This window comes from Pithys albifrons, chromosome Z (assembly GCF_047495875.1).
Source record: "Pithys albifrons albifrons isolate INPA30051 chromosome Z, PitAlb_v1, whole genome shotgun sequence".
In the NCBI taxonomy this organism is placed as follows: Eukaryota; Metazoa; Chordata; class Aves; order Passeriformes; family Thamnophilidae; genus Pithys; species Pithys albifrons.
The window spans coordinates 12,773,536-12,789,661 of NC_092497.1; the positions used below are offsets into that span (position 1 = coordinate 12,773,536).

The window sequence follows — 16,126 nt, forward strand, 5'->3', positions numbered from 1 at the left end:
ATTAGCAAAAATAATAATCTCAAGGTTTTAAAAATTGTGCTAAAATTAAAATCTGAGCAGAATTCCAAAGGCCAGGTTGTTATTAGATGCATTAGTCACACAAGACCATTAGTTCAAATCTTAGTTGAGTCACATCCAGCTGGGTAAAGCTTCTTTCCAAATGATGGCTGCTGCATGAACTCTATAAAATTAACTTAACTAGTCTCAGATCCTAATGGACAGAAATAGAGTCTGTAAGTGGAAGTTTCGGTGAAGAAGCCAGGAACTGGCTCCCCAGTACTATTGAATCACATTTTGGTGAGAGGGTGATGCCTCCAACATAGACCTGTGGCAAGTTACCAATCTGTATAATCCTGTACCCCAAACCCCACTTTATTTTGCACACTGATAGATACCTCTCTCTCTCCCTCTCTCTTTTTTAGAAAGGAAATCTTAGTTTTTCACTCTCTAAATCTTGCACCTCTCTGACTAGATGTGTCCATTTTTCTAGCAAAACAGAAATATTTCAACAGAAAATTTCAACAGAAATATTTCTTCAGGCATATATTACATGTCCAAGATGTAAAAAGTAATTATTTTTTACATTAGACTGCATTACTAGTTACTGTTCCTTTATGAACACCTCTAATTTCACATCCGTATTCTCAAGGGTGTCACACTATTTTTTCAGAAGCAGCTAAAAAGTACATAAGGAGTGATTTAGTGCAGTAAATAGTTTGCAGCTTTGTCACATGGTATAAAGCCACACAGATAACAGAAGCACTGTACATTTGTGGAATGTTGTTTAATAAGTGCTGCACATAGAAAAACACATTTGTGAGGAACTCCAGGCACACTCTGCCAAAACCTAGACCAGTGTTGTACCAGATTAAAAGCTTCCACATCTATTTAAAGAAATTGCATTATGGATTTTTAATGGAGCATTAAGTAATGTCCTTAACATGCTCCAGAAGGCAAAGGAATCTTTATCCCTTGGATCTTGATAGGATGCAGTACCTTTCATGTTTAAAGGAGATATTTTTGGCAGTATGTTCAGTAAAAGTGAAAATTAATATTTTCATCCTCAGGTAATAGAATCAAAGTCTTACCACTACTGGTAATTATTTAAGTCTTGTGACATCAGACACTGTAGGATTTAAGCTAATTTAATGTGATTTGGCTTATCAAATACCAAACTAAACTTTTTTCCTAATTAAACTGAAATAATTTACCGTGTTCCATCATGTTTTTTTCATAAGCAAGTGCACTTTTTTCCTGTACGCCTTATACAGAAAATAATCAGCTTTATGCCCAATAGAAGAATCCCATTTCCAGGAAAAGTTAGTCCAAGTGTCTGGACATAAAAGGATGTCTTTTTAGAATTGCTCTATGCAGGTAGCAGCAGTGTTTTGTTACCAAAAAAAAATTGTGAGCTGCTATTTTCTGTGTTCCTGGGTCTCTGATTCTTGGCTTGAAGACAGTCGGTTCTTTGTACTCTGTTATTACAATGAGGTAACCAAAGAAAGAGAGTCTTGGTTTGAGACTGTCAGCTGTTACTAATCACTGCTCCATGGCTTGCTGTGAATCCCTGCTTGCCTCTCCCTCCTGCTCTGCTTAGCACACATAAAGAAGATAAATTTCTCCCTAGTTTCCCTTCAAAAAGCATATTGTTTGTCACATTCCAATACTGTGAGCAAAAGATGGAATAATGTGAAGAGTTAAATAAGTATCTGAACAGCCCCGCAGCAGGGTCCTTCTCAGGCAGATGTGAGTTTCAGGAAATGTACTTTCCTACTGGCTCTTCAAGTGTATCCTGTTGTATTGTAAACCTGAAAAGCAAGTCAACTATACTTTTCAGAACAGTAGAGCACAATCCTGCAGAAGCTTTCATGTAGTAATGTAAACATCACTGACACTCAGTAGGGGCACCATCTGAGTGTAAAATATTTACTTATTTCATTTTATCAGGAGATATACTTTGTTTTCTCTAAATTTCTTAGCTATAAGCACAGTCTGAGGAGGCTTACCAGATTCTTCCCTGCCCTCACTGGCTCACACTGATGGAGAGAAGAATCTTAAATTGGGTTGTAAGGGACTTTTAAAGGTCATCTTGTCCAACCCCCTGCAATGAGCTGAAACATCTTCAGCTAGATCAGGCTGCTCAGAACTCCCTCCAGCCTGACCTTGAATATTTGCATGAATGGGACAGCCACCACCTCTCTTGCCAACGCGTTCCAGTGTTTCAACTCCCTCATTGTAAAAGAGTTCCTCTTTATATCTAGTCTCAATCTACCCTCTTTTACTTTGAAACCACTACCACTTGTCCTGTATCAACAGAGTCTACTTAAAGTCTGTCCCTATCTTTCTTACATGCTTTCTTTAAGTACTGGAAAGAGCTGTAAGGTCTCCCCAGAACCTCCTCTTCTTCAGTCTGAACAACTCTGGCTCTCTTAGCTTGTCCTCATAGGGGAGATTTTCCATCCCCTGATGTCTTTGTGGTCTTATCTGGACATGCTCTAACAGATCTACATATATCTTGTGCTGAGGACCTCAGAGCTGGATGCCATGCTCCAGGTGGTGTCTCAGGAGGGCAGAGTAGAAGGGGAAGATCACTCCCCTCAACCTGCTGGTCATGCTTCTTTTGCTGGCTTAATGTGCAGCTTCTCACCCACCAGCATCCTCAGGTCCTTCTCAGCAGGGCTGATGTACATCTGTTCATCCCCAGCCTGTGTTGATACCGGGGGTAGCCCTTTGCACCTGGTCTTGTTGATTCTCGTAAGGTTCCCATGGGCCCAGTTCTTGAGCTTGTCCACAGGTCCCTGTGAATGGCATCCCATCCTTCAGGTCTGTCAGACACACCACTCAGCTCAGGGTCGTCTGCAAATTCACGGAGGGTGCACTCAATCCCACTGTCCATGTTTGCTGATGGAGGTATTAAACCGGGCTGGTCACATCCCAGTACAGACCCCTGAGGGACACCCTCATCACTGATACCCATCTGGATATTGAGTTGGTGACCAATCAAATTACTTGTGCACCAGAATTGGCAAAGCAAGCAAAACCAAGGCTGTGGAGTACTCTTAATGTGGAAATAATTAGGGTAAAAACAGTTGCTGGTTTGAACCTCAAGCTCAGTAAATTTTTAATCAATACCGTGGAATGTATTTCCTACTGTATCAGAATGCTGGACTTGATGACCCAGGAAATACTTTCAAACATGGATTACTACCATAGTTTTTACAATATAGGAATTAATCTTGGTGAGTTGACCTCAAATATTCTCATGAAGCTGTTGCACTGAAAGAGCAGTATGAGTGATGAACAACAGCAAAATGGTCTTTCATCATTCATGATTAACTGAAAGGTAAAAATCCTTGTAAAGACACTAGAGATTATTTGGGCTTCTTCCATTTTCACCAGTCAGTGATGTTCAGACATTGTCTTACAATGATTTCATTCTAAGCAATGAACTGCAGCTGAAAGAGCGTGTGTTTGCAAGCAGGAGGAAAAAGCATGAAGTAATATAGTCACAAAATGTTCTTCCTTAACAGGAATGAGATAATGGATAAATATTTGAAGTTATCACACATTACACCTATTTTTGGTAGTGTGTTTCCATTAAAAAGTATGGGACCAACAGAAAGAGTACAGTTGTCACTTTGCATTGCTAAATTCTTGTGATCAGATGTTGGATGGTGATTGCTCAGCTACCATTTGAGAATAGAGCCAACTTGAAGGCAAGCAGGAGGAATTAAAGAATTCTTCACTTGCTTTAGCAGCACTGTTGACAAAGAGCAGAGGATGGAGTTTACCAATACAGCCAATTTTAAGTCATGGAAAACTGATGCCAAATTGCTAGTTTTCTGCCATAGACACTATTTCCTTCTACTCTCCTTGTAGGAGTTCTGGTGTCCAAATAACACAATTCTGAGATGTTTGAAAATGACAAACTGCCAGGAAAAGTAACCCTACAAAACCCAAAGTTAATAGTTTTCCGGTGGCAAGGATGGGGCAGGACTACTAAGCTGTGGGGCACAGCTAGTCATTTAGGAGCTACTCTTCGCCACTTAATTGGCTCTTTGAATTGCATTACTATATCCTAGCCATGGGTTTCATTAGTCAGCTTGGCTTATTCACGGTCACGTAACTTTGGATCAAACACAACTGCTAATTTTCCTGTGAGATATTTGCCCAGTATTCTTAATGGAACTGTAAAAAAATAATCAAATTTTATTATCTAAATATTCATATTCAAATAAGGAGAAATTAAACTGAGATTTGGAAGCAGCTGGCCTTGTCAGTTCATGAAAAAAGGCATACAGAGCTATATTTCAGGCATGAATTTTATGTGGGTTCAGGAAGTCATTAGCTCTATTAACTTAATTAACTTCACCAGTACTTATAGTCCTTTGAAAATGTTTTTTTTCTCTGTAATTTTATTATTTTATTGCTACTGCTGTTAAAAAGAGGAATCTAGAGTTTGGATTAAATTTGTACCTAATCTTGTGAAGGGTTCAATTGTCAAAGGTTAAATTTAACTTTTGTTTTCTGAGATTGCTCAGCACCATACAGGACATGCTTAGCTGCTATCAGAATAAAGCTTTAGAGCTTATTCATGTTAATTAAACTCAGGCAATACTTTCACTGTCTTTACCTAACTATTGGTTTTTCTTAAAAATTTTCTGTCAGCACATTTTACCGTGACCTTGCACAGTGTTGTTCATTTCCACAAATCCTCATCAACATACACAAAAGGGATTGTTCTCATGGTCTCACACTGAGAGTTTACTCATCACACAGTGCTTAGTGGATGTAGGGGGTGGGAGTAGCCCATTTGAGACTGCTTCATTAGGAGAGTGAAAGACAACCTTAAAGAAGCAAAATTAGGGCAACACTCCTGAGTCAACAGTTGCCATTATTGCTGTTCCACCATAGGAGTCCTTAACAAGCAACTGCAATTTCCTAATGAAGAGTCCGAAAAAAGTAAACAGGAAAATAATTAGGAATAAAAAGATGCTCTGTTCATAATGTTTTTTCAGAGACTTAGTACAAAACATCGAAAGGGAATTTATATAAAAATCTACATTGGCAAGGAAGTGCCAACAATTCAGTTCTAATATACTGAAGAAGGAAAGAATGCATCAACATAGAAATCCTCTTTTACTCCAATAATCAATATGTGCAAGGACAAGAATGGACAGCTTGTTCTACACACTCGTTCAGAATTGTTCATCACAATATGTATTTTCTTCAACACAGCACCACATTTGGCAGAATTCTGACTTGGCGGTGTTCAGTCCTGTGCCCACAGATGGATCCCTGGCAGCAGTGACTCCTCAGCCAAGTCTCTGCACCAGGTTCTGAACCCACAGTCCCTTTTCTGCTGAGCAGGATTACTACTGTCCTGTGAGAAGAACCGAGGATTTGGGGCTTTGAAGGAAAGAACACTGAGGGGTAAAACCTCATTGCTCTCTGCATCTTCCTGAGGAGGAATGCCTATCTCTTCTGCCTGGTATCCAGTGACAGGACAAGTGGGAAACTGCACCGGGGAGGTCCAAACTGAACCTTCAGAACATTCCTTTCCAGTGAAGGTGGTCACACACCTCTCTGAAACGGGATTCCTAGACAGGTGGCTGTTGTCCCCAGCCCATCAGTGCTGAAGAGTTCAATGCCCTTAATATTCCCTGGCAGGCTTTGTTTGCTGCTCCTTCAGCTATCAGCAGGTGACTCAGAGGGGAGTTGGAGGCGGGGCTTGCTCGTTAGCAGGAGAGTGAGAAGGCTTTAAAAACATCTCTAGGGAGCGCAAGCGACCTGGAGTGTGGCGAACAGGAGTGGGCAAACAGGGGCGTGGCACGGCAGTGAGGGCGTGGCACGGCAGTTTGCACAGGCAGTTCGAACAGGCAGGGCAGAAGCCTAGGTATTTCTGCAGCCTTTTCTTTTTTTTTTTTTTCCTCTGTTCGTTTGTTTCTTTGTCTCTTTCTACCTTTCCCCACAGCTTAAGACAGTCATGCCTCCCAAAAAAATGAAAGCTGTTGCTCCTGTTACCAGTAGAGGGGTGTCAATACAGACAGAACCCTCTAAAAAGGGCTCTGGCTGCATAGACTGTCTGAGCCTGGACCTACTACCAGAGGACAGTATGAGAAGCGCCTGCATACGATGTGAGCAGGTGAACGATTTGCTGGGTCTGGTGGCAGAGCTAAAGGAAGAGGTCGATAGGCTCAGAAACATAAGGGAGAGTGAAAGGGAAATTGACTGGTGGAGTCACACCCTTTCCACTCCTAACGAAGCCCAGCAGGAGGTGGTGAAGCCCAGCCCCTCCTGCCATCAGGCAGACGGAACAAACCATAGGGATGGGGATGAATGGAAACAGGTGCTTGGTTGTAGAGGCAAAAACACCCCCTCTCAACCCCTTTCACCTGCCAGGGTGCCCTTAAAAAACAGGTATATGGCCCTGGACTTGGACAGTTTGTTGGAGGACAGTCAGGAGGAGGATCTATCTACAAGATCTTCTGGTTACCCCCAGCCTACCAGACGGGTTACGACTACAGGTAAGAGGAAAAAGAGAAGGGTTGTTGTAATCAGTGACTCCCTTCTGAGGGAAACTGAGGGCCCTATATGTCGGCCAGACCCGTCCCACAGGGAAGTTTGCTGCCTTCCTGGGGCCAGGGTGAGGGATATTACCAAAAGACTTCCTAAACTTATCCAACCCTCAGACTATTACCCACTGTTGGTTGTCCAGGTTGGAAGTGATGACATTAATGAAAGGAGTACCAGAGTAATTAAAAAAGATTTCAAGGCACTGACCCGATCTCTTCAGGGGACAGGAGCACAGGTAGTAATTGCCTCAGTTCCTGTGCTAGCTGGGATGAATGAGGAGAGGTTTAGGAAAGCCCAGCTTACCAATAGGTGGCTTAGGGGATGGTGCTATCATCAAAATTTTGGGTTTTTTGATCATGGCGCAAACTCCGTGTTGCCCAGTCTCGTCAAAGCAGATGGGCTTCATTTATCTAGGAAGGGCAAAAGAACTGTAGCCCATAAGTTGGCAGGGTTAGTTAGGAGGGCTTTAAACTAGGTTTGAAGGGGGAAGGGACGGCAACTGGGCTCTCCAGAGATAGGCCTAAGGGCATAGAGCCCGAGTTGAGAATGAAATCAAATGGCCCAGCTGAAGTGCATGTACACCAATGCACGCAGTATGGGAAACAAACAAGAGGAGCTGGAAGCCATAGTGCAGCAGGAAAACTATGACATAGTTGCTGTCACAGAAACGTGGTGGGATGAATCACATGACTGGAGTGCTGCTATGGGGGGCTACAAGCTCTTCAGAAAAGACAGGCAGGGAAGGAGAGGTGGAGGGGTGGCTTTATATGTTAGAGAGTCTCTTGACTCTGTTGAAGTTGAGGTCAGCAGTGACAGGGTTGAGTGCCTGTGGGCCAGAATCAGGGGCAAGGCCAACAAGGCTGACAACCTTGTGGGTGTCTGTTACAGACCACCCAACCAGGATGATGAAGGGGATGAATTATTCTACAAGCAGCTGGCAGATGTCTCAAAATCTCCAGCCCTTGTTCTTGTGGGTGACTTTAACCTGTCAGATATCTGCTGGGAGCTTCATACTGCAGAGAAGAGGTAGTCAAGGAGGTTCCTGGAGTGTATAGAGGACAATTTCCTTCATCAACTGGTAAATGAGCCTACTAGGGGGAAGGCCCCGCTAGACCTACTGTTTACAAACAGAGAGGGGCTGGTAGATGATGTAGTGGTTGGAGGCTGCCTGGGGCATAGTGACCATGAAATAATAGAATTTTCAGTCCTCAGGGATGTAAGGAGAGCCACCATTAAAACCTCTATCTTGGACTTCCGGAGAGCAGATTTTGGCCTATTCAATGAACTGATTCAGAGCATACCCTGGGAAACAACCCTTAAAGGCAAGGGGGTCCAGGAGGGATGGACATGTTTTAAGAGGGAGATTTTGAATGCACAGCAACAGGCTGTCCCAGTGTGCCGAAAGGCCAGCCGGAGGGGAAGACGGCCAGCTTGGTTAAATAGGGAGATTCTGCAAGAAATCAGGGATAAAAAGAAAGTTTACAGTCTGTGGAAAAAAGGGCTGGCTACTTAGGAAGAATTTGCAGATAGAGCTAGGTCATGCAGGAAAAAAATTAGGGAAGGAAAAGTGGAATTTGAAGTAAATTTGGCTATTTCAGTTAGGGATAACAAAAAGTCCTTTTATAAATACAATAATAACAAAAGGAGGGGCAAGGAAAACCTCCATTCTCTGTTGGACTTGGAGGGAAATATAGTTAAGGAAGATGAGGAGAAGGCTGAGGTACTTAACACCTACTTTGCCTCAGTTTTCACCAGTCAGACAGGTGGCCCTCAAGACAACTGGCCTCTGGAGCTGGTGGACAGGGAGAGGGAGCTGAATAGCCCTCCTGTATTCCAGGAGGAAATAGTGACCGACTTACTGAGCCAGCTGGATCCTAACAAGTCTATGGGACCACATGGGATCCATCCCAGGGTGATGAGGGAGCTGGCAGAAGAGCTTGCCAAACCACTCTCCATCATCTTCCAACAGTCCTGGCTCTCTGGGGAGGTCCCAGATGATTGGAGGTTGGCGAATGTCACCCCAATCCACAAAAAGGGCTGCAAGCAGGACCCTGGCAACTACAGGCCTGTCAGCCTGACCTCCGTGCCTGGCAGGGTTATGGAGCAGTTCATCCTGAGTGCAATCACACAGCACCTTCAGGGTGGACAAGGGATTAGACCCAGCCAGCATGGGTTCAGGAGGGGCAGGTCCTGTCTGACCAATCTGATCTCTTTTTATGATCAGGTGACCCACCTGGTGGATGAGGGGAAGGCTGTGGATGTGGTCTATCTGGACTTCAGCAAGACCTTTGATACTGTCTCCCATAATATACTTCTGCAAAAGCTGGTAGCCCATGGCCTGGACAAGTGTACCCTCTCCTGGATTAAGAGCTGGCTGGAGGGTCGGGCCCAGAGAGTGCTGGTGAACGGAGCTGCATCCAGCTGGCGGCCGGTCACCAGTGGTGTTCCCCAGGGGTCTGTATTGGGTCCAGTCCTGTTTAACATCTTTATTGATGATTTAGATGAGGGGATTGAGTCCATCATCAGCAAATTTGCTGATGACACCAGGTTGGGAGGGAGTGTCGACCTGCTGGAAGGCAGGAGGGCTCTGCAGAGGGATCTGGATAGACTTGAGAGATGGGCTGATTCCAATGGGATGAAGTTCAACAAGGCCAAGTGCCGGGTCCTGCACTTTGGCCACAACAACCCCCTGCAGCGCTACAGGCTGGGCACAGAGTGGCTGGAGAGCAGCCAGGCAGAAAGGGACCTTGGAGTACTAATTGAGAGGAAGCTCAACATGAGTCAACAGTGTGCCCAGGTGGCCAAGAAGGCCAATGGGATCCGGGCCTGTATCAAAAATAGTGTGACCAGCAGAACCAGGGAAGTGATCCTTGCCCTGTACTCTGCATTGGTGAGGCCACACCTTGAGTACTGTGTTCAGTTCTGGGCCCCTCAGTACAGAAAGGATATTGAGGTGCTGGAGCGGGTCCAGAGAAGAGCAACAAGGCTGGTGAAGGGACTGGAGCACAAGCCCTATGGGGAGAGGCTGAGGGAGCTGGGGTTGTTTAGCCTGGAGAAGAGAAGGCTCAGAGGTGACCTCATCACTGTCTATAACTACCTGAAGGGAAGTTATAGCCAGGTGGGTGCTGGTCTCTTCTCCCAGGCACTCAGCAATAGAACAAGGGGGCACAGGCTTAAGCTCTGCCAGGGGAAATTTAAGTTGGATATCAGAAAAAAATTCTTTCCAGAGAGAGTAATGAGGCATTGGAATGGGCTGCCCAGAGAGGTGGTGGATTCAACCATCCCTAGAGATTTTTAAACACAGATTGGACGTGGCGCTGGGTGCCATGATCTAGTAAATGGACTAGAGTTGGACCAAGGGTTGGACTCGATGTTCTTGGAGGTCTTTTCCAACCCAATCGATTCTATGATTCTATTCTATGATTCTATGAATAACTTTAATTTTTGATCAGCCCTGAATCAAACAGGCAGTTGGACTAGATGGCCTTTGTAGGCAAATTCCAACTGAACTATTCTGTATTTTAAAGAAACCAAATTTCAAAGTCATTGTGGGAAAAAATGTTATGTTCAGTTACAAACACAAGAATTTTAGTCAGGAAAGCAAACACATAAGCACTTAGTTTTTCCAAAAGTTTTTAATGGGCAGCAAAACTATTTCGGAAACAGGAACTTTCAATACAAATAGCAGTCACTATGCATATTAACGGTTTTCAAACTGAAATTACACACATGCATACATGTGACACATGCACAACTTTCTCCCAGTGACAGTCTTGTTTGCTCTGAGAAAGAAAGTCTTGGCAGGTACTAGGATCAGTCCAAAGTAGGGACTGTGTTTCTAGGACAAGCAAAAGAAAATGGATCTTGCTACTTTTCCATTTTTTCAGTGGGATACTATTTACTTCAGTGTATAAGAAAAAAGATCCTATTTAAAAACTGACAGTTAGGGGCCCTCATTTGTCAAACCATGTTAGTTAGTGATTGACATTGTGGCCAAATGTAAGCTCAAGAATGCTTTGCTGAGTAGGACCTTACACACAGGAACTGAGCCTCAGTCACACCAGCTGCTGACCAGTTACTGTTGTAGTAAATATGCATATTCTACCTAATTGTGTAGATATGTATACTCCTTTATTAAAAACAAACAATCACCCATAAGCTCAAATCTGAGACTGAAATAGTTCCTGACTTGCGGACACTGTTCTGAGAAAAACAAGTTGATGCAATTGTGCTAATTAAAGTGAGAGTATTCTGAACTTCTAACACTTAGCATGGGTTCTACATTTTGGCTTTTAAAACAATTCCTTTGAATTTATTCTTCTGCGAGCCTATTCAAAGCTATTATTGGCCTAAGAGTTAAGAAAACCTGCTCAGTATATTTTATCTTTGATCTTTCTGAGGAGTACAGTACCATCCCTCTGTGTCAGTGTGGCCTGGCGCAGTCCAAGATCACACACAGATTATGTGCAGCATGCATCCAGTGTCAATAAAGTTAAAAACAAAAGAAGCAATTTTATACTGGTGAATTCTGTATATTAGGAATTATGTATAAGATGTGTAATACAGAATTGCAAGTACAATATGGAGTTAAGAAACGGTCAAATCCAATAGAATAAAACAAAACTCTTCCTTTTATTCAGCGCTGGGAACATGGGGGATAATTCTACCAAAAGACGTGTTCAACGAGACTTTTGTGTTTCCAGGTTTATATACTTAGTTAGAATAGATAACCCCTCCCCAAAATTAAGCAGGATACTAACAGATCTAATGGGCTGCTCCTACCTCTGCAACCCTGTATTTCCTTTTAAATAAACAATGTTACAGCTTCAAGCCTCAACCTAGACAGGTTTTCTGATTTATTTCTTACAGCTTAGACTTTAATCTAAACAAGGTTTTGGTTAATTTCTTAAAGTTCATCTTACAGCTTACAGGGTTAAATTCTCCTTTTTCTAAAGCTATGCATGGTTAAGATAACTGACAGACTAAGGTACAAGCTAAAATCCAAAATTAATATAAAATGTAGAGTTAGTACAGATGTGGTAGTTTTGGCTTTAGTTTTAAAAATTAGTAAAGACCATATGATTTTATGAAGAGGGGATAAAATCCTTTGAGGGGTCCCTGAATCAATATACACAAATACAACTGACACAAAATTAGTCATAGTATATTTAGTATAGTAGATATTCATGAAGGTTCATAGAATTATTAGTTGATGCCAAGTTGCAGAACCGTGATCAACTCAGGTGAACAATCAGAACTACCAGATTAAAAATTCAGAATTTTTAACATTGCTTAACTAGATTTTTTTTCTCCTTTTCCCTGCATCCTTTCTCCTCTTACGATTACAGACTTATTTTCTCCTTGCCTTTCCTACATCCTAAAAGACTTTAATTTCTAATTTCTTCTCTGACTAACATCTTTGTTAGAGTACAAAGTAGTGCTTGCTTTGTGTTCTGACACCCTGGAGAACTCCTTGTCATGTCTTTATTTCATCCACAGTGTTATGTCTCAGGAGAGGGAAAGAGTAGGTAAAGGCAGAGGACAAGGATAAGGGCTTCCGTTTGTTTGCAGTTTTGCAGAGTTACGCCTGCCCCCTTTTTTCTTCTCTTCCTGCCCCCCTGCCTGTCTCCCTCCCCATCGACACTTAAAAAATCATTCCCATTCATGTTGTGTGAGCGCACACGCTGGGAGAAATTACAGGGGCTCTGCTCCAGATCGCCTTGACAACTTCAAGGCATCCCTGTCTGTGGGGACCGGTGGCACAGCAGAGTTTCCCAGGCCCCCTGGGGAAGGGGAGGGGAGAGGAAGAGAGGAGGCAGAGGTGCTGGAGCCAGCAGCTTGGGGAGGAGAGAGCAGCGAGCGGGATGAAAGGGGCACATACATCTCCCGCGGGACAATGGGAGTTTAGCTGGCTGCCTGTGAAAAGACACACTGAGGATACAATGCTCTGTGAGACATGAAAGCTTTGGGGAGCCTTCCAGAGCCCTATTCAGTTCTAAGAAATCTTGTCAACATCTTAAAATGCAAAGAAAACAACCCACTTCATTTTCTCATGTTTTAAAAATAGATTTTTAAATATTTTGTAGATTTTTTTTTGGTGTGCTGGAAGGTTTTGCAGTTCCCTCAGTTCCCATTAGCTGCAGTGGGAGTGAAGGCTGCCCAGCAGCCACCCAGTGAGGGCTCTCAGACGTGAGCGCTTGCTTCCTCCTCATACAGCTTTTGTTCATACTTAGGCCTGTCATCCCTCTGCTTTGAATGCTTTCTGCTATACATGCCATGAGCAGTTACAGCCTCAGAGGAGAGAATTGCTGTTCCCTGTGTTCAAGCTGAGAAATAATTTATATATGATAGAAAAAGCAGGAATGATGCTGAGAAAGCCAAAATAAGGAGCCATGTAGTCACAGCCAGTGCACAACAGGAAACCAAGCTGGAAAGAAGCTTACAAACACAAGAGCATGACTCTTGCTCCCTGACACGACGCTTGCACATGGATCACCACTCAGCCCCAGAATCAGTCCAAGAAAGAAAGAGGATCACAAGCTCTAATCCTTCAACACAGCGATCTTTATTGGCAAGATATGCCCTACACTGACTCCTAATGGTTTTTGGAGTATAGGAGACTCAACCTAGTATCAGATGTGAACTACAAAAAGAAAAGATCAGGCAAGGTTAAAGCACAGGCCCATACACCTGTGAATCCTCTAAGACTCACAGTGCTCTGCCTCTGGTTCTGAATCTACTCCCTGTCAAGGGCAGGATACTGGGAACTGACTGATGCAACATCTCTGCATTTCCAAACATTCCTACCGAACTGTATACATTAACATTTCATGCTCAGGAGTTTAAACTGAGTTTAAAATTGGTTCTAGCTAAAATGAAAAAATATATAGATAAATGTTGCTACTTTAGAAAGAGCAAGTAAGAACACAAAAAAGTAATTAAATATACAAGGATGAAATTGACTAGTATGCAAGCATTCATTTTTCACTTTGTAAATTATATTTAATTTTAATTTTCACAGAAGTACTTTAATAATAAAATTTGCAATAAATGCTATCCAAGATAAACATAGTGCAATTCAGCAGCAGATCTGAAATTCCGAAAAAATTATTAATTTTATTTTTGCATTGCTTAATAATGTTTGCACTATTTTAAATTTACATTATTTTGGGGACTCCAGAAAAACACCCTGATCTTCCATCCACCAAGAGGGCTACAGGACTTACTTCCTGTCTGTAAAGATAATAAAACTAGTTATTACTTGCTAACATTTACTGTTTTCCTCTCAGAATTTCAAAACGCAAGCATAAACTTAGCATGAACATTATTGTCCAGTTTTACAGATGGAAAACTGAGCAGAGAAATGCTTCAGATACTGGATTTCCATTTTCAGTTTCTTACTGTGCCAGTAACACTTTGTTCTTCCACACCAGTGGCACACACAAACCAAGCAATTCGGGGTGTGAGCCTAGTGACCTTCCTTTGCGATTCCTTTTGTGGGTGCAGATCTTACTGGCTGTCATGGTTTCTGCCAAAAGGGCAGGCACATACTAGCGGAAATGAAAGGGTAAGTATGAAGCATGTGATTGGTTCTATACTTTGAAGATTTGATCAGAGCCTAGAACACAGCCTTGATCTAAGTTATATGAGTGACCAGAGTACTCTCACTGTAACTCCAGGAGCATGTATTTGTTCCTTGAGACAAGAGACAGAAATATGATTTATCTGTAACAATTTGAGAAAACTTTTCGTTTTGCCAGGCCATGATTCTAGTTTTATATTTCCATATTATTTATATTCTTGCAGTCCTCTTGCTTTATTTTAAATGCTTCATCCTCTGAGACAGACATCCAGAGCAGAAGGTGGCCAACTTTCATTGTATTTTATATGTTCAAGGATGGCATCTACATGTGTGTATGGGCAGTCCACAGAAGCTTGGATTAGGCAGTTCCATGTAGGAGGAGATGGTAAAGCCAAGAGATCCTTTTCTGATCTCTTAGTTCATCCTGCACTTTGAAAGCTTGATTCCAACAAGTAGCATTGGAAGTGCTTTGAGGCAGATGGTGCCTCCCCCAAATGAATTGTGGGGAAGTCACCAACCACCTGAAATTTTAAGGAGAAGGAGCAATGGGGCATTTTAAGGAGAACACAAACTGCATCTACTGGAAGGAGAAAGAGCACAGAAAGCTGTAACTCTTACAATAGATAATTACATAACAACAAGCATTAAGGGTGGGATGGAAAGACAGTAGCTGTATGAACTGCAGAAGGCTTGCCTTGGGTAGCCCTAAATATACTGGTCATCAAAATTCTTCCCACAAAATAATTTTCATCCTGCTTAGTTTATACTCTTTACTCACAAATGTATCAGGTGAATGTCATTGTGCTTAAATTTACTAGGAATTGCTGCCCTGGATAGTAAAGCATCAGGGAAGATGGGAGTCCGAGCAGTAGTCTACTACATGAGCACTACGATCATTGCTGTACTGATTGGTATAATCATTGTGGTCATCATCCACCCTGGGAAAGGTACTAAAGAAAACATGCACAGAGAAGGGAAAATTGTGCAAGTGACAGCAGCAGATGCCTTTCTTGATTTAATCAGGTATGGCTATGATATTGCACGTTTTCTGTACCAATAGCAATGATAGTAATATATAGATTCACAGAGAACAAAAATAGAAAATTTTAGACAGTGACTGTATGAAGTTGCCAAATTTCTTTCAGCTGTATGATACCAATATCTCTAACCCCTACAGTGCTACAAAATGTATTTATTTCCAAATCAAGCTGTTGCAGGGGACGAAATTTGCCTTTAATATTCAAAGAAAGATTCTTTTTTCCACTCACAAAAGAAAGGTTTCTGTTTGTCTATCTGCATGGGTCTTTTTTCCTCCTTCCATAGCACAATTCTTATTACCAAATTCCTTCCCTTTTCTTTACTTCCAACTTTCAACAGTTTTCTCACTTCACTTGAAACCCTGATTTATTCATTTGAATTTTGAATTGTACCCACCAGTCTGGGTGTGTCTACTCAGCTTGTTAAGTTGTATGAATGGGAAATAAATTCCAGGAACAAGCAAGTAAAATGCTTGAAATATAGGGGCACAGGCATAAAATCTTGTTTCTCCTTGCTCAGAGACACTGCAATACCTCTCTTACAGAGCTAGTATGTCACAGATGTATTTCAGGGAGTAGGGAAGCTGAGGTTTTGAACTCAGGAGCTTTTCAACAGGCTAAGACACCAAAATTTTGTGTTCCACTAACCCACTTGGAGAAGCCAGAGGCATGGAGAAAGGCCTCCAAGAGTCATGCTGCCAGGAAGGGGCACTTCAGAAATACCCATGAAGAGGTTTGCGCTCAGATTCCTCAAGATTTATTCAGTTAGGCTGCTTTAATTCTCTCAGAAATGCACCATTCTGGAAAGCAAAGAAACAAACCCCATCTGCAACAAATGTACAGACACATATGTAAGTATATGTGTATGCGTTTTTATTATAGAATACTCAAACTTCAGAAATATTTATTTTTTAATCACACAACTAAATAG

The 16,126-nt window shown here is 42.3% G+C and overlaps 1 protein-coding gene across 1 annotated transcript in view; it reads left to right on the forward strand.

Annotated features, from left to right (window-relative positions):
- SLC1A3 (solute carrier family 1 member 3) overlaps positions 1-16,126 on the forward strand; it is a 70,211-nt gene that overhangs the window by 35,763 nt on the left and 18,322 nt on the right. The window contains exon 4 of the mRNA XM_071580804.1: positions 14,977-15,181. Coding sequence (XP_071436905.1) covers positions 14,977-15,181 — 205 coding nt within the window. The remainder of the gene's footprint in view (positions 1-14,976; positions 15,182-16,126) is intronic.